The sequence below is a fragment of the Emys orbicularis genome, chromosome 8 (assembly GCF_028017835.1).
Source record: "Emys orbicularis isolate rEmyOrb1 chromosome 8, rEmyOrb1.hap1, whole genome shotgun sequence".
Lineage (NCBI taxonomy): Eukaryota > Metazoa > Chordata > Testudines > Emydidae > Emys > Emys orbicularis.
Genome location: NC_088690.1, coordinates 24,929,798 through 24,955,294, shown reverse-complemented (window position 1 = coordinate 24,955,294; position 25,497 = coordinate 24,929,798). Strand labels below are relative to the sequence as shown.

General features: G+C 41.7%; 1 protein-coding gene across 1 annotated transcript in view; it reads right to left on the bottom strand.

Annotated features, from left to right (window-relative positions):
* ST6GALNAC5 (ST6 N-acetylgalactosaminide alpha-2,6-sialyltransferase 5) overlaps positions 1–25,497 on the bottom strand; it is an 87,814-nt gene that overhangs the window by 6,966 nt on the left and 55,351 nt on the right. Inside the window, exons 3-4 of the mRNA XM_065409836.1 lie at positions 10,925–11,334; positions 5,627–5,734 (exon numbers count right to left, since the gene is read on the bottom strand). Coding sequence (XP_065265908.1) covers positions 5,627–5,734; positions 10,925–11,334 — 518 coding nt within the window. The remainder of the gene's footprint in view (positions 1–5,626; positions 5,735–10,924; positions 11,335–25,497) is intronic.

Genomic DNA, 25,497 nt, shown 5'->3' with positions numbered 1-25,497 from the left:
TCTCAGAGCCTGAATCCCACTGTGACTTGGGATAAACCCTGTCATTTTGCAGAGTGGATGCAGGTCAAACCACCGACCTGAGGTGTAAGGTCTGTGTAGTGCAGAAGAGATACATTAGCACAGCTGTGAAACCCGGATCCAGCAACTGTAAACACAGGTTTACAATGCAGTGCGGATGCTCAAGCATGGGCTAGGAAACACTACTCCACTTGTGAGTCTGCAAGTTTGGGTCCCACAGACCCGGGCTTAGTGTGCAGTGTAGACATACCCAAGGGGACCCAGCAAATGGCAGTGCAGCTCCTGGAACTGGGTTACAATGGGAGCCAGTAGAGACAGGAACACCCACACAGAATGCCTCCTGTCTCTGGGGAAGAATGACACTTCCTTGTGTGCCCAGGATCACGGAATTAGGAGATCTCATTTTTGTGAATTCTACAGGAACCCAAATCCCTCACTTTGCAAGGACAATTAAAGGAAGCACTGCGAAATGTGGTGTATTTCTGCTCTTTTGACTTCTTCCAAGGGCTTCTCTACAGAAGAGGGAGATCTGACCCCAAGTCCATTATGGGCTGGAATTTGCTTCCTGAACACTCAAAATCAGAGTAGGTGACCTTCCTCCTTAATTTTCTTTTGGGGCAAGAGTAGTGTATTCTCTGTGCTAAACCTTTGCTATGGGGACTTAAGCAGGTTATCATCTTACTACTGGAATACTCAATAACTTCAGCACATCCCTATCCAAGCAGCAATTTGTAAGTCAGATACTCACATAGAGTGGCATAAGAGCAACATCAGGGCACCTTAGGGTATGTCTACACTGCAATTAAAATCCCACAGCTGGCCCCTGTCAGCTGACTCAGGCTCGTGGGAGTCGGGTTAAGGGGATGTTTAACTGTGATGTAGACGTTCGGGCTTGGGCTGGTGCCCGGGCTCTTGGACTCCACAAGAGAGGAGGATCTCAGAGCTCGGGCTCCAGCCCAAGCATCTACATCGCAGTTAAACATCCCCTTATCGCGAGCCCCTTTGTCCAAGTCAGCTGACATGAGCCAGCTGCAGGTGTTTAATTGCAGTGTAGACACCCTTCGCTTTTGATAAAATCCAGTAATATTATGACCAAGGTGAACTATTCTATCTTACATATGGATCTATTGCATAACACCAGAAAATCACAATACTCAGGTCAACCATTCCGCTTTCAATTGCAACTACCAACACACGTAAATATTAAACTTAGTAAATGTACAAAATGATTTATACACCTAAGTGTTGTTCATGTTGACAATGAAAATCTTCTCATTCTGAGGAAAAATTCTTTCAAACAGAATTTGTTTCCCCCTGTCCTGGTAGAAAGAAGTTTGGTTAATTATCTTAAGCTAATAATTTTTACAGAACCAACTGTGTAATATTTATGATTCCTCTGAAATGTCCTTCACATTACAGATGTGATATTAATTTAGTTCCATGACAGTGATCATTACTCTGCTAATTAATACTTTAAAAAATGGGTAAGAGGAATTGTAAATTTGGTTTTATTTTAATTCTGAATATAAATATGAATATTAGACATTCAATTTTAATATATTTGTATTTGCTATTCAACTAAATAATCAGCAATACATTTGAAGGATTTTAATCTGGAAAATAATGAAAACATACTTTATTGCAAATTTATACTGTGTTGGACCTAAAATACATTGTTCCTAATGTACCACAGGAACACAACTCTAAAGTCCAGCCTTTTGTGCACATTTCTAGTAGTAGACAATAGTTAATGGCACTATACTGTATTTTGTAACCATTTATTGGAAAATAAGAATCACGCTTTATTTGCTACAATATTTTATTATTTAATGAGCAGACTAAGGACAAATCAGACAGTTCAGGTTGTATTTATGGGAGCACTGGGTTCTTCTCAAGGGCCTTTGTAGATGACCTTCCCCAGAATTAGTCTCTACAGCACAGATGTAGGCTGTGCCCTTTAATAAGGATAGATTAAATTCTACTGCTTATTAAACTACTTTTTCCCATCTTTATGAGCAGGTAAATGAACCGCTGTACCATAATTTGTTCACTGAACTATAAATATTAACCATGTATATAAAAGAGGTTAAAACTATATGTATACCCTAAATTAAAAAAAAAAAAAAAAAAGAGTAAGAGGACCAAAAAATGGCACCGTGGTTAAACAGAGTAAAAGAGACGGTTAGAGACAAAAAGACATATTTTAAAAATTGGAAGTCAAATCCTACTGAGGAAAATAGAAAGGAGCATAAACTCAGGCAAGTCAAGTGTAAAAGTATAATTAGGCAGCCAAAAAATGGATTTGAAGAGCAATTAGCAAAAGAAACAAAAACTAAACAGCGAATGTTTTTAAAGTACATCAGAAGCAGGGAGCCTGCCAAACAATCAGTGGGGCCACTGAGTGATCGAGGTGCTAACGGAGCACTCAAGGACGATAAGGCCATTGCGGAGAAGCTAAATGAATTCTTTGTATTGCTCTTCACTGCAGAGGATGTGAGCAAGAGTCCCACACCTGAATCATTGTTTTTAGGTGACAAATCTGAGGAACTGTCCCAGCTTGAGGTGTCAATAGAGGAGTTTTTGGAACAAACTGATACATTAAACAGTAATAAGTCACCAGGACCAGATGGTATTCACCCCAAGAGTTCCAAAGGAACTCAGATATGACACTGCAGAACTACTATCTTTGGTATGTAATCTGTCACTTAAATCAGCCTCTGTACCAGATAACTGGAAAATAGCTAATGTAACACCAATTTTGAAAAAAAAAATAAAAATAAAAATAAAAAACTATAGTAAAGAACAGAATTTTCAGACACATAGATGAACATGATAAATTGGGGAAGAGTCCACATGGCTTTTGTAAAGGGAAATCATGCCTCACCAATCTATTAGAATTCTTTGAGGGGGTCAACACACATGTGGACAAGGAGAACAGGAGTACTTGTGGCACCTTAGAGACTAACAAATTTATTTTTATTTTATTTGAGCATAAGCTTTCGTGGGCTATAGCCCACTTCATCGGATGCATAGAATAGAACAAATAGTAAGGAGATATATATACACATACAGAGAACATGAAAAGGTGGGAGTTGCCCTGATGGCGTGGCGGGCTCATTCACCTGCACATCTACCAATGTGATATATGCCATCATGTGCCAGCAATGCCCCTCTGCCACGTACATTGGCCAAACCGGACAGTCTCTATGCAAAAGAATAAATGGACACAAATCTGACATCAGGAATCGTAACATTCAAAAACCAGTAGGAGAACACTTCAACCTCTCTGGTCACTCAGTAACAGGTTAAAGGTTGCCAGGGGATGTTGTGAAGGCCAAAAGTATAACTGGGTTCAAAGAAGAATTAGATAAATTCATGGACGATAGGTCCATCAATGGCTATTAGCCATGATGGTCAGGGACATAGCCCCCTGCTCTTGGTGTGACTAAACCTCTGACTGCCAGAAGCTGGGACTGGATCATTTGATGATTGCCCTGTTCTGTTTATTCCCTTTGAAGCATCTGGCACCAGCCACTGCCAGAAAACCGGATACTGGATAGATGGGCCATTGGTCTGACCCAATATGGCCATTCTTATGTTCTTATATAAACAGTAGAGAATCATAGACTATCAGGGTTGGAAGGGACCTCAGGAGGTCATCTAGTCCAACCCCCTGCTTAAAGCAGAACCAATCCCTAACTAAATCAAATATCAATATTATAGTATCTTATAATTTAATATTATGCCACTTTGTTACAGTACATTAATTCTTATGAACATTTTACACACGGTCACAGTGAAGATGTTAAGCTCTCTGGACCAGGGATTGCCCCTTTTTTTTACCTATATGCATGTACCCCAACAAAGCAGACTTAATCTTTCCTTCAAAGGGGTTGCCTTGCTTTACACTGAATTACAGTAGTACGCAGATTTATGACTTATAAATTCATAAGGATTGCTTCACTTACCGCCAGAATGCAACCACTTCTGGGATAGGACATGGCAGCCATTATAATGGTGCCAGGAACTTTACAGTTTTAGAGTAGGAAGTGAAGAAGGTCTTATCCAATTGAATTGGCAGGAGAGCTCAAGTAGGCGGAGTGTAATGGAAGTTGTTTATGATATCCGTAGTATCTGATCTCGTCTGATGCTTTCCTTGAAGAGCTCTTTGTGAAATTTAGGAGCTCTGGTAGGGACAGCCCAAGTTACAGTCATTAATGTTCTGTTAGAAATACATAAAGATTCTCACCACATACAATTTGGTGTTGACATTGCCTATGGTAAAGATCCTGTCAATAAGCTGCTACTTCTTCATGGTCAGCACAAATGCAAGGTCTTGAATGGTCATTTTTAATGCTCAAAAGAATTAAAACAAAAGAAACTCTACCTCCATGATACAATGAGCCAACGCATCTCTGTAATCTTGCTTTCCTTGCCACTGAAAGTTATTTTACTGATAAACCTGACTTCAGTGAAGTCAGTGAGTTTGCAGCAGAAAATTCAATGAAGTACCCACTAGTTCAAATGGGGAGTGAGCGATGAAAAGTTGTACTGAATCCCTTCCCCTTGTTGCATATGAACACTGAATGTGGCCCAAGATAAACTGTAGTTGTGAAATGGCTCAATATCGATTTTTGTAGCAAGTTACCTCTCATTGAACTTACACCTGTTAACGCACAGTCAACTTGTGGAACTCCTTACCTGAGGAGGTTGTGAAGGCTAGGACTATAACAGTGTTTAAAAGAGAACTGGATAAATTCATGGAGGTTAAGTCCATTAATGGCTATTAGCCACGATGGGTAAGGAATGGTGTCCCTAGACTCTGTTTGTCAAAGGGTGGAGATGGATGGCAGGAGAGAGATCACTTGATCATTACCTGTTAGGTTCACTCCCTCTGGGGCACCTGGCATTGGGCACTGTTGGAAGACAGGATACTGGACTAGATGGACCTTTGGTCTGACCCAATACGGCTGTTCTTATGTTTTTATGTTTTTATGTTCTGTACCAAACTTTCTAACACTAGCCAGTTTCACTGGCAAAAATCTGAGTGCTGCCTCTTTCATCTGCAAACCACATTTGCATGCACAAGATAGCTAATAGCAAGAGTAATCATCCATTTTACATGTGCAAATTCAGATTTTGAGGGGGCAATGTAGGTGGCCAGTTTTCCAGATGTGTAGGGCTTACATGTCAGGGGAACCGGGATCTTAATTTTGGTTTCATAAATCGTTCAGTTTAGAAACTAGTCAAACTGTCAGAGCTTCCCTCCTTCTATAATGAAAAATCCCTTCAGAGGAGGATTGAAACTAATATTTTCCAGATTAATTTCATGCCAATTATTGCATTAGTTTTAGCTGATAAATATTCAAAGGCTAAAAGACACCAACAAGATGGATTAATTCTCCCACTGTAAGAATAAAAACATTTAATATTTTATATACCAGAATTAAATGCTGTTTGTTGTTTCTTGAACCAGATCCTGGGACATGTTAATTAATTGCTTCAAGAGGACTGTAGACATATTTCTTGGAAACAAAATTAAAGATTTCAATATTTATCTCCAGTGTTCAACCTGGCTAGCAAATAATGCTTCCAAAATACATCTTACCTGCAGAAATCTGGTGGCACCATGCCATAAACATTTATCCTGTCACAGAGTTCTAATGCGATAGTCATTGTGAACCATCCTGTGCTAAGCCAAGTGTTGGATATCTTCCTAAAAGTAAAAACATAATTAAGTTTCCAGGGTGACAAATCATTCTTGAAATATCTAAAGTAATTTCTGGGCAGTTTTCTCCATTCTTGTGAAAGGTTATGAAAATTGGGCAACCAACACCTCTTTTGCTGTCATTAATTTTGGGCACAGAAACATTAATATTTTTGTGACATTTATCTTAAGCAACTGTAGCCTCCAAACCTGTGTTTATATTCTGATACTAGTTAACTACCAGAAAAATACCCTGTATCGATAATTGCTTAATGGAAGCCATCACCCAAATGCATGGCGACACAGGATGCCATTTAGAGCTGGTCCCATTATGTATGTCTACACAGCCTGTGGCAGCAAGCCTCTCAGCTCGGGGCTTGCACTAGTGCTCTAAAAATAGCTGTGTAGACAGTGCTTTGAAGTTGTGGCTGTGGGACCCGAGCACGTCCCCATCCAAGCAACTTCAAAGCATTTTCTGCACAGCTATTTTTAGCACTAGCCCAGATCTGTTGACCCCAGAGGCTCGCTGCCGAGAGCTATGTAGACATGCACAGAATTTCAGTGGGACCAGGATTTGGCCCCAGGAGCTCAATCCAGCCAAAATGAGCTTTTGCAAGTGCTGGTCTGTGGACATGTCTCAGCCACTCTGTGTTCCATGCCTGAGAATTCTAATTGTGATTCTTAGCAGGGAATCTCCTTTCTTCAGTGACTAAAGCCATTGCCATCCATTAGCCATAACATGACACCTCTTGCACAAGATCAGAGACTCTGACTCCACCTAGCCTGAGTGTCATTAATGGCATCTGGGATCTTTGAACAACAAAGTGGGATTCCATCTGAGGAGTAACCCAGATATCCTAATGTGGCTGGCTCCTCCCTGGCTAACTGAACATCTGTAAACTGGGGATAGTCTTTAAAAGGGGCATAGCTGATTCCACTCTTGGGTGTTTATTTGACTTACAGGTTCATTACTGAGGCTTCCAAGGAACCATTTATGCCATCTATTAGCCTCAACCCCTTACTATTGATGAGGAGGCCAATGGCTAGCATAAATTAGTCTACTTGACTCACCTCAGGAATGGACTTGTCCACTATGGGAGAACAGTAAAGACAGCAGCCCTTCCTTCCATCCATCATCATGGTATTTGGGCAGAGAATTTCATGCCATGAAAAGTCAATCTCTCTCCAGCTAAAATTCCACAGCTATCAGGGCCCATTTTCTAGCATTCTATGGCTTCTGGCATAGGGGGAGTGTTTTAAACAACACTTTACCACCACCTCTGATGTGTATGAGGTTGGGACTGCTGGAGTCCATCCGTGCCATCCCACACCTCACTCCACCAGCAGTTGATCATGAAGATTATCGCAGAAGGAGGACAGTCTTCTAGTTAAGGCACTGGCTGGGGACTCAAGAGATTGGGGTCAAATTCCTGGCTCTACCAATGACTTCTTGTGTCTCATTGGGCAAGTCACTTAAGGCAAGATTCCAAGCCCCTTACTCATATTGGTAGGCCGATTTACATTAAAGTTTACTGGTGCAAAAATCAATGGGACTGCTCATGCGAGGAATTGTTCCTCAATCTGACCTTTAATTTCTCTGTGCCTCGGGTCCTCATCTGTAAAATGGGGATAGTAATACTTCCTTTCTCCTACCCTATGTTCTGCCATGTCTATTTAAAGTGTAAGCGCTTTGGGGCAGGGAGTGGTTTCTCACTATGTGTATAGGCAGCATCTAGCACAATGGGGCCCTAATCTCAGTTGGGGCCTGTAGGCACTATTGCAATACAAATAATAATTTTCCAGCTCAGAGGTGGAGGAGGAAGGGATAAGGACTCAAGGAGGAGAATTTGTTTGCATGCCACAGAAGTGAGAGATTTGGGGGAAATAGATTGTTCTCAACAGACAAGATTCCCCCAACGTCTAGGGTTTGCACAGCTCAGAAAACCCAGGGCATTTGTCAGAAGGGTCTGGCCCTTTTAGGTTAGACAATTATTATGTTAGTTACTGTAACTCTCGAGGTTTCAATAAATAGGAAAAATAAAGGAATTTAAACAAACTTTAAATAAAAGACAATCAATGAGCATTAAGAATTTAAATCTGAAAACCTGTTCAAGTACCACTGCTAATGCTTCCATCTCTCTAAATGCCACCTCTGCAGTATTACAGTATAGAAATAGGGTTACATTGTCTTGCCTTTTCATAAAAGATTTTAACAAGAGTCCAACAAAAGAATATCTACTGTTTTTACTTCTAATCAGCTGTAATGAAAGAATACGAAGAGCTGTCATGTGCTTATTAGGGGGAATTATCAGATATTCTTTTATATGATGAACTAACACACTGTGCTGATAATTCTGTAGTGCACACTAAATTACAATTAAAGGCCTTTCTGCTCCACCAAAATCTCATTTATAATCTCTATGGAAATACTCTTCCTGAAGTTATTTCATTTACGCTTCCTTTATCTAATTACTGTAATATTGGTTCTGAATCATATTTTCTTAATGTACCCTTATTCAATTACAAAGTTATTTTCAAGTACAGTTACTTTGTAATATCAAAGTATATTGCTCTGCAGCCTCTGTCATTTGCCATACTATTTCATTGGTGACATTTTCTGAAGGTTCTCCTTCAGTTTTAAAAATCAGTCCTTTTTTTATAAAGCACAATACATCCAATTATCCTTTTTCTCATAACACTAAAGACAGAAATGGATGGCTTGATTATTGCTTCCTTGCAATCAGATTTCTCCCCCTTTGTTTTTTGCAGTCAATAACTCAGTAGTACTCAATAGAAAAAAAAAAAGTACACTGAGTAGAGAACATTCTGGGTTACACAATGTTCTGTTCCTGCACCCACAGCTCTGTAATTGACTTTTTTTTCTACAAATTCCTTCCTGCCCATGTTTCCTTTCATCTTCCTTCCTCCTTCCTTTCTGCTGCCTTTTCATTTATTTTCATCTCTTGTTTTAATCTTCTTAGTCCTTCAAGTAGGTCAGAGGTGTCCTCTAAAGGAGCATTTCTTGTACAGTGGCGTGTGCACCTTCTTATTACCAACAGAACCTGTTTGTAAGACCGAATGCTACAAGGATCCGAGTGCCCTTGGTTCCCACTGGGAGCTGAGGGTGCCCAGAACTGGGCTCCCAATAAACTCAGCTATAGGGTAATTAAAGGACAAAATTCCTTCAGGAGGTTTTCACTTCTCCTACAGGACAAGACGGAGCTCTGATCAGATGTGACTGCAGAGGCGTAAAAAGCCCTCACTCTGTGCACACAAAGAGCCTGCTCAGATCCCTGCTGCATGCGGGATATCCCCACTGCAAGTGAGGAGGCATGATTCCACCCTCCCCCGTGTGTAGCCAGCAGAGCTGGCCAGACAGCAGGGCAAGATGTATCCTGCATCTCAAAAAGGGGTGCTACATCTTACTTTCTCTAGAGCAAGAGGGGGTCAGGGGAGGTATTGTGACTGGGAGGATACAGCACTGCACTGCCCGATAGGCAGAGCGTGAGCCTAACTGCCCCATCTAGCCCACAGTGACGCTTCATTACACTTGCTGTTAAGTTTCACTCCCCTGTATACTGGGGATGCAGCTAATTCCATACATCCTCCAAAAAAGTGTTAAATGCACAATTCCCTGCGGATTGTCAGATTCCCCTTCTTCTCTGCTCTGGCTGAGCAAACTAGGAAAGGGAAGAGTTTTTTCTGTGCTGGTAGAGCCGCCCCCCCCCCCCCCCAGCTGTCGTTTCCCACTGCAATTACAGTGAATGAAGAGAGGCCCTGCCACCACTTCTAAGGTGAACGTGAGAGGATCTTTAACAAGTAGGCCTAGACATAGTTACATTATGCTTATACCGGCAAGACCGGTCCACACCTCCAGAGCCACTGAGGATTCCCTGACAGTGGAGCCAGTGTAGGAGGGGCAAGATTTAGGGGGCAGTACTGCATCCCCTGTGCAGAGCCCTAGCCTATGGGGGACTCTTAGGTAGCAATGCACAAGGTAGGCTGGGGCCAGAGGATACATTGTATCTTGGTTGCAGTGGTCCTTTACCTTACAGTGTGGGCTTGTAAAGGGCATGGACAGCTACCTATCATTATTATTTATTATCTGTATTGTGGTAACGCCTAGGTGCCCCCGTCATGGACCATGCCCCCATTATGCTAGGTGCTGTACAAACACAGAACCAAAAGATGGTCCCTTCAGCCAATAGGGTGTAATAGTCTGCCATGGAGTAGCTCTGCCTCTGCCCCTGCCCTGCAGCCTGGAAGACAGGACACATCCCCCACATCCCCTGTGGTTGCCCCAGTACTAAGACCAGCTGCATGGGCTGGACTTTGCAGTAAGTTTCTAGGTGAGGAAAACTGTTCACAATGACTTACTGCACTGTGTACTCACCTCTTCATTTGTATCGAAGTGGGGACCTTGTACCATTTTTACTGCTGCATATTTAGTGTGTACAAATATAATGAGTTCATAAAAATAAAAACAAATTTATTTTTCTTGAGAAAGTCCTTGGCTTAAAAGCCCATTTACCTACATTATGCATATAAATACTCCAGTCCTGCAGTGGGTCACTTATTAAAAATTTCATTTGAAGATCAGTCTATAAGTTACAGATACATCTTTATGAGACTAACTATAATAACAATTTCTTTTTTTCCAAGCTGTAAATGGAAGATGAACTGTTCAGAAGCAACTAATATATGAAAAAAGTATGTATTTGTTTTACAGGAAGCTTTACAGCAGCAATGTTCAAGAATGCTTAAATTCAATAAGTAGCCATTATAATTCACAGAACAGTAGCATTTCCTCCATATGAAAGTAAAACCTATCAATTCTGATTTTTCAAAACCAGTAAAAAACTGCTTTCAGGTTTATTAGCCCAAAGTGAGATTTAAAACACAGTGTCTATCTCCTGGCTGTTTCTTTCTGCAATTCCCTTGCTTAATTGTATACAACACACACTGTTTTTAGTGTTATGAGTTAATGGACAAATATTCAATGCACATGATTTTGATACACATTTTGGATTTAAGTTACAAAAGCTAAGTGTTATTTAGCATGTAAAATCATATTACAACCACAAGCACATTTAACGGGCATGATGTTCCGTCTGAGTTAATCTGAAACTGATGAGTGTAAACGCCATTATTCTGCAGCTATGCAAATTTCCCCAAATGTACCCTCATAAATTTCCTCACCTGTCTTTGCCAGTTTCCCGTTTGAAGAGGTCGTCAAATTGAAGCATCTTGTGCCGAGAAACCATATATACTTTTAATTGAGGTAGTATCTGATTCATCAATTGCAGATTATTATAAACCAAACCTTTTCCATCTCTTCTCATATAGCTGCTGGGACCCCAGAAGATAAACACAGTACCTTGACTCATATTTAACAGTTCATTGCGGTTTCGCAGAATTCTCTGGATACTAGAATGTGCAATGACTCGAAGGCTAGTTTTGTTTCCAACATCTTTACCATAACCTCGAGTGGGTGCATCGTTCATTCGTATTACACACTCAGTCTGGTCGATTCTGTTGCCTTGTTTGCTTCCCAAAAGGTGTCCAGAACTGGTTACCAGTGCACAACTCTTGCAGTGCATTTTCAAAGGCTGCAAAGAAATAAACACTTCAAAATTAACTGCAATCACTTTTTCATCCACTAGGCAATAAAATAATTATTACTAATTAGTTTACTCATATATTGCACCTTTTAGTACAAGGATCTCAGAGTGCTTTCCAAACACCCTCTCGGATAGGTAATTGTTTTCTATTAACATTTTTATATGTTATAACAGATTTTGTTACTTAAAACATTGCTTTGGTGAATGGAAATAATATTTTAATCAGGTTTCTCTGGTGCCAAATGTCAGAAAATTGTCTCCCTTGGGTTGTCATCTGCAGCATTAATGTTATACAGGTTCAGCATGTAACTACACTCGTTTTAAACAAAATCACTGTCAAGATTATCATAGTGCTTTATTAATACATTTCTTTGTCTTTAATGCATACACATATTTTACAATCACACTGATAACTAGTGCTTTGCACTTTTTCTAGATTGTCTTTCAAGTCATCTTCAAAAGATACACAGTAACAGGATATGGAGTACATCCATACAATGTGTGTTTACAAGGCAATGGAAGAGAGAGGAAAACCACAAACTTCCATGAAAATAAGCCAGGTTATTAAAAGATGTATAAACCATCATTATCAATCTGTAAATACATCTTATCCCATTGTTTAACAGGAGAATTAAGAAAAAGAAAGAAGGAAAGCTAAAGATAATCAAATACGCAGTATGCAACAAGGTGCAGTGATAATATACTGTACTAAGAAGACAGGACTGTTTCATGATGCGGCCCTTAAATAGGCTCCTGTGGAATGATGATATCTTGCAGCATCATTCACGATTTGTTGAACTGGTCTAGATTGTCTCTCCTCGATTAAGGAGAATGCAGTAGCCTACATGTCTCCTTCCATTTGCTGTGCTGTCCTGGGCTGGATTTGACCCTACATTTCCAAAGAGCATAATGCTGGCCCGAAGTACTTTAGCATATCCCTCTGTCTCTCCAAGAAAACTGAGGTCACTTGCATTGTTTGTGCTCACCATCCCAAGTTCCCCTCGGGGGATAAGGCCGTTTTTAACCAGGGACCTTGTCTATGGATCATCCTCTCTGATGATGTCCATCAGATTCCCAAGGTTCAATGCTAAGTCTTTCTATTTAGGTCAGCACAACATTGTACTGTCTATGGTGCACCAGCTCTTCCTTTCTGGTTTTAATTCTTTTCTTAGTAAGAGCTTCTGGTTCTTGTGGGCACTGGGCACAGTTTTGTTTTAAAATTTGTTTAAAATTTGTATCACATCTCAGATTCTGTACTCAGAAATGAGTATTCTAGAAATCATTAAATAAATTCTATTAAATAACTATACCTGATTTTTACAAGAGATATGCAAATTCTCTATATACTAAATTATCAATTAGCACCATCTCCAACAGTCACTGTTACAAGTGCAGTGACATTAGAAATGTCTCAGAAAATGAAGAAATTTTGAATCATGATAGCAAAATTTCCTATAGTAAGTGGTGCCAATAAAATGATAATAACTTTGTTAACTGTAATGTTACATTTTACAGCTGTACATGAGAAGATGCACCAAGCACTGAGTCATTAACAGTGACAACCATTGTGTCATAGTTAAGAAAGCAACTGAGTTTCTGTTATAAACCTAATTTCAGCCCCACCTTTTATGTATATTGTTCTCAAAACATTTAAATTAGCTTTTTTCCCTATAAAATCTGAAGCAAGTCTAACAACTTGTTCCTGAACTATGAAACCCTAAACTAGAGCTGTTAAGCACAAGTCCAGACATATTCTAATGATATTTGTCTGTTTCCCACTTTATAGCAAAAAAGGCACGTTAACCGACTTGTATGGATTCCCTTAGCTGAGATCTAGAGCCCCGGAGCAAAATGTAGATGATTAAATTCAAATTACCAGAGCAATTAACATTGGCTTTAGTAACACTGCTAAGGAATATCAGTTCTGGTGACCTTAGTGCACAGCTCATCACACAAATGCTGGAGACCTAAGCTGGCCGTGTTTAACAAACTTGTCTCTAGCCCTTTCCTTACGGAGACAGAGCTCACACTGCCTAACTCCATGACTTGGAAGGCTTGTCAACGGAAATGAGACTTTGTCCTTACAACCAACCTGCAAAGGGGCTGAGGATCCTCATACAGGTTTGTGGAGGCAAGGGGGAGAATTCAAAGAGCCTAGTCAGCTTCCTGAGCTGGGGCTGAGGAGACTCAATGGGGGCTTCTCCCTTCCTGCAGGAAGGGGGAAATGCCCCCATTGATCTCCTTCCCCTGCCCCTCAAGCTCCACTCCCATTCATCTCCCACCTCATGGACCTCAAGAGGTTCTCTGATCATGCTCTGTGGTTCCTCTCTGATGAACAACAGGAGGTTCCTCAGGGAGGAAAGATGCTGGTGCACCCCACAAATACTCCTACATGCAAGCTGCTCATGAGCACCTTCCACACCTGGACTCCTCCTTCAACTGGCAGGCTTCCCCCCCCAAGTCATGAGGTTTCTAGGGGGTGGAGTGCAGGAGAGAGGACACAGGTGCATGAAGACCTGAGAGGCAACAGGTCTCTGGCTGGGGCTAATGAGGGGGAGAACAGGGCCTTGGGGAGAAATGAGGATTAGGTGAGGCATGGATGTTTGGGGGAGGGGGTGCTGCCAGGAGCACAGGATCCAGGTGAGGAGAGGGATAATCAGGAGCAGGGGGAGAAGTCATGCAGGAAGCATTAGAATTAGCACTTCACTACCTTTTTCAACAAGCCACCTGTGGTTCATCAGCAGGGAATCCCATTGCTGTAAACAACAGGAGATTCATCTGTTGCATAAGCCAGGGAAGGTACTTTCCCCTTCCTTCCTTCTGCAGTGCTAAGCTCTCCTGCCTTGCCCTCACTGCTCCTTGCAGCCCCCTCCCTAAAAGCCATGAGCACAAATACACTCTCCCCAGAGCTCCCTGTTGTCCCGCTCCCTGACTTACAGTCACCCCATAGGTCTTAGGGCTCATGAGGGAACCACAAACCTCAAGGCCTGTGAGGGGGGAAGTTTGGGGACCCTAACAATCATAAGGATTATAAAGGCTTGTGAGATTCCTCACCAGACCACATGGCTCTCCCAGCAGTTGATTCCCATACTCTTGTGCACCTTATAAGGCCTACAAGAGAGAGGCTCCCCTCCCAAGATTCACAGAAGGTGTAGATTAGTGAGAGTCCCTTCCTGCTGGCTTCAGGAAGCCAGGGTGACAAAGCTCCCCCACTCCCTTACCTAGCCTCTTCCATTCCCCAGTCCAATGACCAAACTAAGGAAATCTCCCTCAAAACCCTTATTAAGATGGAGTTACGGTTGCAGGCGCGTATCAGTGGTCTGACATAATAGTGCTTTTCGAAAATGGTAAAGTGAAAAAACAAAATAACCCACCACCATCCGCACAAACTGCCCCAAGATTAGAATGCCAGGAACTGCAAAGTCAAAGTTACACTTCTCAAGCCAGGCACCCAAACTACCTGCACCCTGCACCCCCAGCAGTGCCCTAATAGATAGCCTTAGCTATCCAGGTCTACCATAGCCAGCCAGTTACTTTTGATCACAGACCATAAAAGCTAGATTGTTTTAATTGTAACTGTACAGAGCCAGATTCTGCCACCCTTACTCACAATGTGTAGCCTCACTGAAATCAGTGGGTCTATAGTATATCCCCATTTATCTGAAATCCTATTATTTGAAACTCTGCATCATCCGAATCCCTTACTTGTCCCTCAGCAAGGGGGACACATGCTGCAGAAGGCAGCTCTCTCATGGTGGGGGACAAGAAAGGGACTCAGATAATGTGGAAATTTGGATAACAGAGACCCCCGAGGGGCATTACTAGGAGGACGACAACATCAAGCTCCCGGAGGCAAGGGAGGATATCCTGGGGCTGAATGGCTCCTGCCCTCTCAATTATCCAAACTCCTGATTATCCGAATAAAATCCATGTCCATCTCCCCCACACTATTTGGATAATCAGGAATATACTGTATTTGTGGAGCAACATACTACCAATGTAAGTAAAGGTGGCTGGGGTAATTCACAGCTTCCTTTATGGACACCTATAATGTGCACAAACACACACACAGACACTTGTATTATTATTTACAAACTCCAACATAACATGCTAAAGGGCCTGAAGTAAGGGCCTGATCCTGCAAACCACTAAGGGAATTCAGGCCCAGACACTGAAACGTGTTTAGGCAGCCAACTCACCTAAATACCTTTGAGGATCTAGGCCTCAGTGCCTCACAGGAGTGCTCAGCGCCCATGAGATTTGGCCTTGTGGCAGCTAATTATCCATGTCATTACACACGTCTCCATACATAAATCTCATATTCCTATTAACGTACTTGCACAAAAAGAGCAGAAGTTAGTGTGGTGACATTATCATTACACTTAATACAGAGACATGTACATATGAAAAACATTATAAAAGCGATGTTCTGTGGTGCACATCTTTGACATGGTACAGGCTAGGAAGGCATCAATATGGAGCAGAGTTAGGCCTGGTCTACACTGGCGGGGGCGATCAATGTAAGTTACACAACTTAAGCTACATGAATAACGTAGCTGAAGTCTTCGTACTTAGATCTATTTACCGTGGTGTCTTCACTGCAGTAAGTCGACAGATGACGCTTTACCGTCAACTCCGCCTGTGCCTCTCACCCTGGTGGAGTACCGGAGTCGATGGACAAGTGCTCGATGGTCGATTTATTGTGTCTAGACTAGACGCGATAAATCGACCCCCGCTGGATCGATCGCTGCCTGTCGATCCAGTGGGTAATGTAGACAAGCCCTTAGAATAGATTGGGACATCCTAGGTTTCTAACAATTGAGGGTTTATTTATTTACTTATTTCCTCTTCCATTCTTGGAAGGTAATATCCACTGAAACAGCATATAACTGACTGCAATCTCAGCTTCATCTTAATGAAGATTTGTGTGTGGAAACAGCCACTGAAGAATGATTTTTTTTTATTAAGATAATCTTAACAAAAAAACAAAACAATCTTTTCAATGGAATTACTAAAAGAAATTAAACAATTTGTGTAGTGGTATTTCCAAGGGGTGTTATAGTCTCATTTTTCACACAGAGCTAAGTCCATTTTCATTCACACACATGCATTACTATAATCCTGAGGGACCTAATGATATGGGTAGAAATATTCATGCCTTTGTGAGTCAGGTTCCTAATGAGTATTTACATGCATTTTCCTTCAAGCACTCGTCTGCCACTTTGATGAATTACGTACCAGAAGGCACTAAGGTGAACTAGTTGCTCCAGCGTCATGCATGGGAAAGCAAGATGAACTGCTAATGAGGTTAAAGGAAATATAGTCAGCACCAATGTTAACTCACATACTTTTAAATATCCACATAGCAAGGCATTTTCACCTAAAACAATTTCTGCTGGTTTCTTGCCTACTGAGCTACAACTTATTTGTTTCTTTAGAAAGCCTGCCAAAGAACCCATCAATTGCAAGGAAACAAGGACAACCATCATTGGAATCACGAAAACCTTTTTTTTTTTTTTTTTTAAACAGATATATTTTCATGAATGTTGACATATCTGTTAACATGCCCTCTCGTTCCTGCTCCCACCCAACTATTTCCTTTGTGAAAAATGTGTCAGTGATTTCCCACTTACTTCCTGAGCACTACTTGGAACCTGATTTTTTGCAGCTGCTCCTTGCAAGCGACTCCCATTGACTTTACTGGGAGTTTCATTTACTCTCAAAACTACAGCTATAGACTGGGGCCCAGAACCTCCAAGGTACTGAGGCGTTGCTCCGGTCAGTGTTATGATGTTTAATTCCTAGGTGGTCTCCCGCCCAGTGGAATCCTCATAGCCCAGCAAAGCACCTGGGCTCCCCTACAATGCATGGTGAGAGTTAGGTGCCTAAGGAAGGGATTTTCAGAAGCCAACAAGGTGAATGGGGTGACTCCTAAGCTAACCAGGAGTGAAATGCCAAGAAGAGTCACAGGGAGAGGGGCGTAGGTGCCTAAGCAGCTGACCTGGTCTCCTTCCTTGTGCCTGAGGTAAGTGCCTCTCTCTAATTGGGAACCTCAGCAGTGAACACTCTCCTGGAGGCAGGCACCGAAGCCAGGTCAACTGCTTAGGTAGCCCGTGCTCTAGCAGTTGAAACCATCGCTCTTTCTCTCCAGCCCCTGCTCATGTTCGAAAGCTCTCTAATTATTATATCTGCTTAGTGCTGGAGTACACCAAACCCCTAAGGTGCCAGGAGCGTGGCAGCAGTACCATGACTTGGAGGTGAGCACTGAAAGTGCTTCAGCAGCTCGGTCTTGTAGGCACTAGCCCTAGTGGGCTCAAATAACCACTCAGACTCATGGCTGAGTGAAAGGGTATTTTACTAGGGTTGGCAAGAAAGGCAAAGGTTGCAGATACTCTAAGTACAGAAGCTTAACAGTTACAATTCAAAGTGAGCGACAGTGGTAATTGTTTGGGTTCCTGTGGAAGGACAGCTGAGAGACAAGGCTCTACGGGCCTAGTGCCTCTCCAGTCCAGTCAGTATTCCAAGCAAATTGATGCTTGCAAGCTTCCAGGCCAAGCTCAGTTAATGTGTCTCACTGGCACCCCTCTGTGCTAGTTTCCTGCCCTGACACTGCTGCTTGCCTCTCTCACACTCACCCTACATGTCCCTGTGCCCCGCTAACTCTTGTGTGGGTGTTGTGTTGTCCCTTCACCTGGCCTGCATCTGGCCCTACTGCTGCAGGGTCTGACAAGTATCAGTTCTTAGTCGGAACTGCCCCCACCCCGCAACACCCGGCCACCCCCCCCCCCAATATAACCCAGCCACTGGCCGCCACCCCCACCCTCCTAATATAACCCAGCCACTGGTTGCCCCCCCCACACACACTAACAAATAGCAGCCACCACTGGCCTTCCATCCCCAACCAACTGAAAGGACCCAGTGCCGATTAATTATTACTAAACTAGGTAATTAAAAATTTTTTTTAGTAATAGAGAACCATGTTACAAAAAAACCCAACAAAATACACACACACCAGACACAACCTCTCCCACCCAACACCACAACCTGCCCACAATACATGTCAGGTGTGGCCAAACTGTGGCTCATGAGCCACATGTGGCTCTTTCACCGTTAAAGTGTGGCTCCCGGAGGCCCCCACGCTCAGTCCCCCACCCATTCTCCACCTACTGGGCAGGGGGGAGCTCAGGGCTTCTGCCCTGCAGCGGGGTCGTGGGACTAGGAGCTTCTGCTCTTCAGGGAGGTGGGGTCTAAGGGTTTTAGCCCAGCGGGGGGAAGGGAGGGGGCATCAGGACAGAAGCCGCAAACCCTGGTAGGAGCTGCCCCGTGGGGCAGGTGTGTCTCTCTTGCGGCTCTTGAACGTCTGAAGATTATTGTATGTGGCTCAGAGGTTCGGTAAGTTTGGCCACTCCTGATTATGTATTTTTAATATTATTTTATCTTTTTTTGTACCTTATCTTAAAACGACACCACCATCTGGACTACTAGGGGTGTGAATTGCAAAGCACTCTACCATGTCCCAAGTTTGTTTTTTGTTTTTGTTGCAAGGCAGTACAAAACCAGCCAGGTGGCAACCCTGTCTTAGGCGTGCTCAGAGCACACCTATGGGATCAGGCCTTGCTGGAGAGACAGATGATCCCCTGTCTAGGGCTTTGTCTATACTACCACTTTTGTCGGTAAAACTTGTTGGTCAGGGGTGTGAAAAATAAATACTCCCCTGACCGACATTAATTTCACTGGCAAAAGTGCTGGTGTGGACAGCACTATGTTCCTGCCAACATAGCTAACGCCGCTCATTGCGGTCATTTAATTATGCCGGCAGGAGAGCGGCTACACTGGAGACCTTACAGAATTGAGAATTCTGCAGAGAATTCTGCTTTGAGGCCTCTGAGGCTTTGGCTTGAGCTGCTCATTAGTTGTGGAGTGGCATCAGGCTTAGGCAGCTTTGCAAATGCTGGTGGGAATTAGGCACCTACAGGATTAGGTGGCACTGGTGCCTAAATGGTGAACTCGGGTGCCTAAAGAAGCAGATAGGTGCCTAAATACCTTTGAGGAGCTGTGTCTTGGACCCTGAAGGTGTAGTCCTAGGCAAATCTACAGCCAACAGCCTCATCATTTGGGGTACCAGTTGTATAAAGTGTCTTGGTAATACTGCAGATAACTAAAGTGAGAAGAAAGAAAGTATTAGCTGTAAGATTCTCTCATTGGAAGAAATAAGGCATTGGTTGCAGCAGAACTGTCATCTACCTAAGCAATAATAATGGAGGTGCAGGGCATTTCCATGGGATTGATGGCCAGATGGGAAAAGCTGATGGACTGAGACATAACCAAGGGTCATTAAACCTAGGCTGTCATTAATTCCATGCAATGCTCTCTGTTAAGGTAATTATCGCTGTTATAAATGGAAGATCCTAAAAACCTAAGCAAACCCTGACATATGGATTTTTTTTTTTTTTTTAGGAGGGCCATTACCCTCATCTCAAGACTCACCTCTGAGAAGCCCACAAAAAAAGGGCAGACAGTTGGGATAGAAGAGATATTTTTATTCATTATTTTGAAAGAATATATATAATGCATAACTAAAAATGTATATATTTAATTGTATCCCTCTCCCTCAACTGTCTTCTTAGACAGTAGGCTTTTTCAGTCGTGTTTCATGGCTTCCGATGTGCATATGCAGACCCAGCACAATGTGGTTGGGGCATTTGAGCACTTCCACAACACAAATAAATAACGTACAGGACATTTTTAGACTATGAATGACTCACAGATCAGTCATACCAGATAAAGAAATAGATCTAAAGATGGTTAAAGAAAACTTAGTTTGATAGCATCCTGTCTGTCAAGAAATCACTTATCAATAGTTGTAGTTGTGAAATCCTCATTTCTTTATTGTTTTGTCATTATGGTCCCCACTTCCCTATTGTTTATCTGTACGATCGCTGTCTGGTTCTTTAATTGTTTCTGTCTGTTATATAATTAATTTTTCTAAGCGTAAATTAATTAAGGTGGTGGGATAGGATTGGTTAGAGAATTTTGTTACACTATGTTAGGATTGGTTAGTAAAATTTTAGTATACTGGTTGGTTAAGGTATAGCTAAAAAGGACTCAAATATCACTATATAAACTGGGGTCCAAAAGGAACTTCTTTGGGAACCAACCCCAAGACACAGCCCCAAAGATCAAAGCTGCCAGACCTCAACACTCTGCCAATGACACCGTGCAGAAACTGGATTCCCCCGGATGGACCTGATCCTGACTGGCCATCAAAAAAAGTTCATCTGTCTTATGGGGAGTGGTGAGCACTGTATGTGTAGCGTGTGTAGTCTGTTTTTGGTGATTGTTAATAAATAGAGGTTATGTAGTATATTACTGTGTAAGGCTCTTTCACTGGTAAAAGACCCCATAAACCCACAAAAGATTAAGCCCTGAGTCCACAGGGAAAGGGTGTTTGCTCTGAGTCCACAGGGAAAGGGTATTTGGCCGGAGCCCACGGAGGAGTAGAGCCTGGAGCCCACGGAGGAGTAAAGTTAGGTGCTTTTCGCCTGGAGCCCTAGGAACTGGGAAAGGGTGGGGATGCCTAAATTAAGAGGGTTAGGCCTTGAGCCTGGAGCCCTAGGAATTGGGTAAAGTTTCAAAGTTTTTGACTTTTATATGTAATTAGTTACCTTGTGATAAAAATCAAAATATCTAATAATGCTGATATCCATAAGGTCTCGAATTCAACAACATAGGAGGCAAGCAAACAAACTAACATTGGAATTATACTTCACTAGGAAATACTACAGTTATTTACTAAGCACCTAAGGTCAGTGCTCAGTAAGTAACTGTACCCAATGGCATAGGAAGAGACATAGGTGTTTGAATCTGCTTGTTAAGCCCTGGGTGCAGATCACAGTGCTACTAGCTCTGTGAACATTTTCTTCCTACGGGGAAAAATTAATTTCTGTATATTGACAATGGTGACCTGTAAAAAAAGACTGAAACATATTCTGGAGTCAAGAGTCACTTATTACTGAGTTCAGTAGAGGGAGTATGTCAGTTCAGAATCATTAGCATCCCTAATAGATATCAACTTCTGACATATTGGGGCCATTTAGTGAGGCAGAGAAGGGTTAAACAAAATTTCCCAAACCCTTTTCGACAAATCATCTTCAGCTAAATATTTGAGATTGTAAGGGCAAAATATCAACAGACTGCTCAAGTGACTCTGCGGTGTGGTCTCTGCTAGCAGCACATTGTCAAAGCTGGAATTCTTGACAGACAGTATTCCCTTTTGCACTGCAGTATTTCCACATATGTGGTATTTCTCAGTGCTGGCAGTGTTTGTTTAAAACAAACAAAAAAACGAGGCTCAGATCTTAACTGGAATGAAAACCTTAAGAATCCTCGACCCCAAAGATTGACCTTTTTTGCTTATGAAAAATCATATCAGCTGCCTGCTCTCCATAAGCACCCAAATCAAGGTGGAAAGTAAGAGCAATATAAAAAATAAGAGCTATTATTTAAAAGAAGCCAAAAAATGCCTACCTTTTAAATTGGGGCATCATAATTTCCCAGTCTCCCTCTGTACAGAATGTTGGAGATAGCCGTATTATTTTTATGAATAGCGATATTTCCATCTATTTCATTACTCTCATAATGAGAGTACTACATTGGAGCAAAGAATTAGTCCTTGGGGGTTTACATGTCTGCAGAAAGGCAGACAATGGGTGTAGATAGCCCAATCACTGATACTTAAACAAAAAATACAGGTGTCAAGAGCTTTTGTTGATTTGTCCAAGGGGAGAGGACTGGCCGAAGAAAATTGACACTAAAGACTGCAATCCGCTGTTACAAGAACAAGGTTTGGATAATGGAAAAACCCCAATGGAGATACAGGAAGAAACATGGGTTTTAGAGTCTGCTGTTAAACAAGCTGCTAGCAAGGAAGAGCAGACCAGAACCAGAAGACAAGACTGGGCAGGAGGCAGGGGGAGAGGGGTCGGCTAAGGAAACTGAGGCAGGGTCTTGCATGCAGATGTTTGTTATTTTTCTGTAAATCTGCACATCTCTCATGCTTTGTCTGAGTAAAGTGTGATTGGTTTAGAAATTCCTTTGCAACTTGGTGTGTCCCTTGCTTTGTCATGAAGTCTCTGAAGGGTGGAACTGTAATCCAGAGTAACCATGAGGCTGGAGCTCTGGAGAGGCCATGCATAATATACTGGGGAGATGTGGGGGGTTAGCACTGAGATTGGAGGCTAGTGAAGCTGAACCACGGGGTCCCACATCCAGAGAACGGGCACCAGATTTAAGTCTGTACCCTGGGAGGGTGCCTGAAAGGCCAGATATAGGGACAGTGAGTGATCACTCAATAAGCTTAAAAGCACTTGGGATCCAAGGTTTGGGTCCACTACAGCAGTCTGGTGACCAATCATAAGGGGAACTCAACCAGCAATTGTAACACCCTCCCTTCCCAGTGTCATTGCAATTTTTGTAAATGTTTATACATTTTTTATTTTTTACACAGACAACTGGGGGTTGGCTAATGTCTGCTTTCCTAGAAATTTTGAATTAGTTCATCAGAAAACAGAAAGCACACAACTTGAAAATTGCTGGACAAAATCACAAAGTTTTGGGACAAGTTCTCAACATAAAATGTTCAGCTGTTATCTGCCAAATATATATATATTCAGGCAAAACAGTGCTGGAAAATGCCCAGCCCCATTGGTTTTCAGATGAAAAAAATTTCTTCAGAGAAAAAAGGGAACCAAAACCATTTTCTAATCTGTTCTATTATAGATGTGCTCTCCTCAGCTCCTGCTCCTCAGGTCTCATCTCCCTTCTTAGCCATTTCAGACTATTTTAAATTCTATTTTACTGGCATGAATTTTGTTGTAGCATTCCAAAATATATCCCAGCTAGTTCCCTCTTTTCCCACTGTGAACATCCTAAGCATTACTGAATATCAAATAGTTTTCTATAACTCACTGCACATTACTTCAATGTCTACTTTTGTAATGTGCAGTATTTTTTAATCACTGCCCTTTCCACAGAACCTCATCAGCATTTCACGCTTGATGACAGTAGCTCCTAAGTTCTCTCCAAGTTCAGTGTAGTTTATTATGCCTGGTTTACTCTCAGCTGTTAGGTCTAGAATAACCTCTGTCATTATTTGCTGTTTAATGATTGTATAAGGACATAATTCCAGACTGCTCCTAAAAATATGTCTCTGACCTTCGTTTTCCTAGTCGATTAATCAATTAACTCTAGAGCAAAGTTCTGCTCTGTTACATGGATAAAACTCCCACTGAGTCATGTAACTTAGAGCAGAATTTGGCCCTCAAAGCTTTATTTTTCTAAAGTTCATTTTCTTCTGCTCTATGAGTCAATGTAGCAAGTCATGTTGCTTAACTTGTCTTTTCCACTGGCTAAGTACAGCTGCCCTCTCTACCACTCTAGAATTTATTTCCAAAATACCCAATTATGTGCCCAAAAATGCTTGCAAGAATAACCCGGAAACCTCTATTTGTTTATTTGGGTTTGCAATATAGGGATGCTGGTTCAGTCCTCTCAATAACATGGAAAAAGGGAGTAAGTGGGAAAAGAGAGAGAAACTCTGCCTTAAAATTATCAGCCTCCATCCACCTGAATATCTGTTAAAAGATGCACCAGATCTAAGCAGCTCTGAGTGGTGAGAAAGTTCAGATCCTGATTTGAATTTTTTACCCAACCTTTTTTCATATAACAAACTGCAACCCAAACTCCAGATTGGAACACTTAAAAATTTCTGTGGAAGTCTAGATGTGGATCCAAGTTCAACCTTTTGAGATATATGCCCATCTCTCTCTAGTCTTAGGTATATGACGGAATTGCTTTCCGGTTGTGAGTTCTGATCTCAGCAGTATGAGGCTGTTTCACACTGGTATATGGCTTCACTTTGACAACACAGTTGTTATGCTTTGCACAACTCTCTGTGAGGATGTTAGTTCCAGGGAGGGCATATAGCTTAATTTACAGGCTGTGCACACTAACTCAGACTATCCCTTGAACTTTCATTCTGTAACTGCTATGCTTATAAATATTGTGAGGTCTACTGTGTAAAAGCAGAGAAGAGCAAATATAATTTTATTTGTTGTTGAACTAGATTTTGGAATCTCAGAAAGTCTACCATAAAAAGCTGTATTGTTTATCCAATAAACGGAGAGCAGTGACTGACACCAAAACAGAGACCCAATGACAGACATTGAGCAAAGAGACAAAGGTTAGGAGATACCACTTCTCTTGATAGTGTTAATCCTTATGCACAGCCAAACAAAAAGCATTTGCAGCAAAACTTTGCAATTCAAAAAAGGTCTGGCAGGCCTATTTTTAAAGATAAACAGGTCTGTTTATAAAGATAAAAGCTAAAAGAAACCAACTACTTATTATTTGTCTTTGTTTCTTGTGCTGCATAGCTTAAACATGCAAATGTTAAAGAAACACAAGTATCTTCAATTTCCATTGAGTAAACTATGAGTTCATTACATAGCTAGACTCTGTCTTCATTTTTCTAATGATAAATATGACAAGCAGCGAAAATAAAAATGTAGTGAATAAACTCACCCACAGCAGTGACTATTCTCTTGGTTTTTAATACTGAGTTGATTTCTCAAAGTCTGTATCTGCCTAACGTCACAGTGATGGGCAGACCCGAGCTAGTTCTGAATGGTCTTTACACAAATATAATTCAATTTCAAAACATGAGCCTACCTCAAGAGAAAATAAAACCATATGCACTCCATATAGCTTTCAATGGGATAATTTTCTTATAGAAAGTACTGTTAAGCACTTTAGTCAATGATGAGTCCTTTGCTTGTGCAAAGCGTTTTCCGCCACATTAAGTTTTTTCAAGGGACTGCCTGCTAGTTAAAGCTTGCGTTAGAATAATTAAAATATGGCTCCTCTCACTGGAGAGAAAAATGCATGAGTTTGGTTCCTGGGAATTGACCAGCTGTATAAAAGTGGCCCTTACTAGTCACTTAAAGTATAAGCCAGCACAGCGCATGATCCTGAGTGAAATATTATATGAAACAAATTTCTGTTCTTATTAGGAAGTATGATTACAAGGTGTGGATGCTTTCCCCTAAGCCACCTGAAGTGAATATAAGGTGCAACCTTGTAAATTGTCCACAC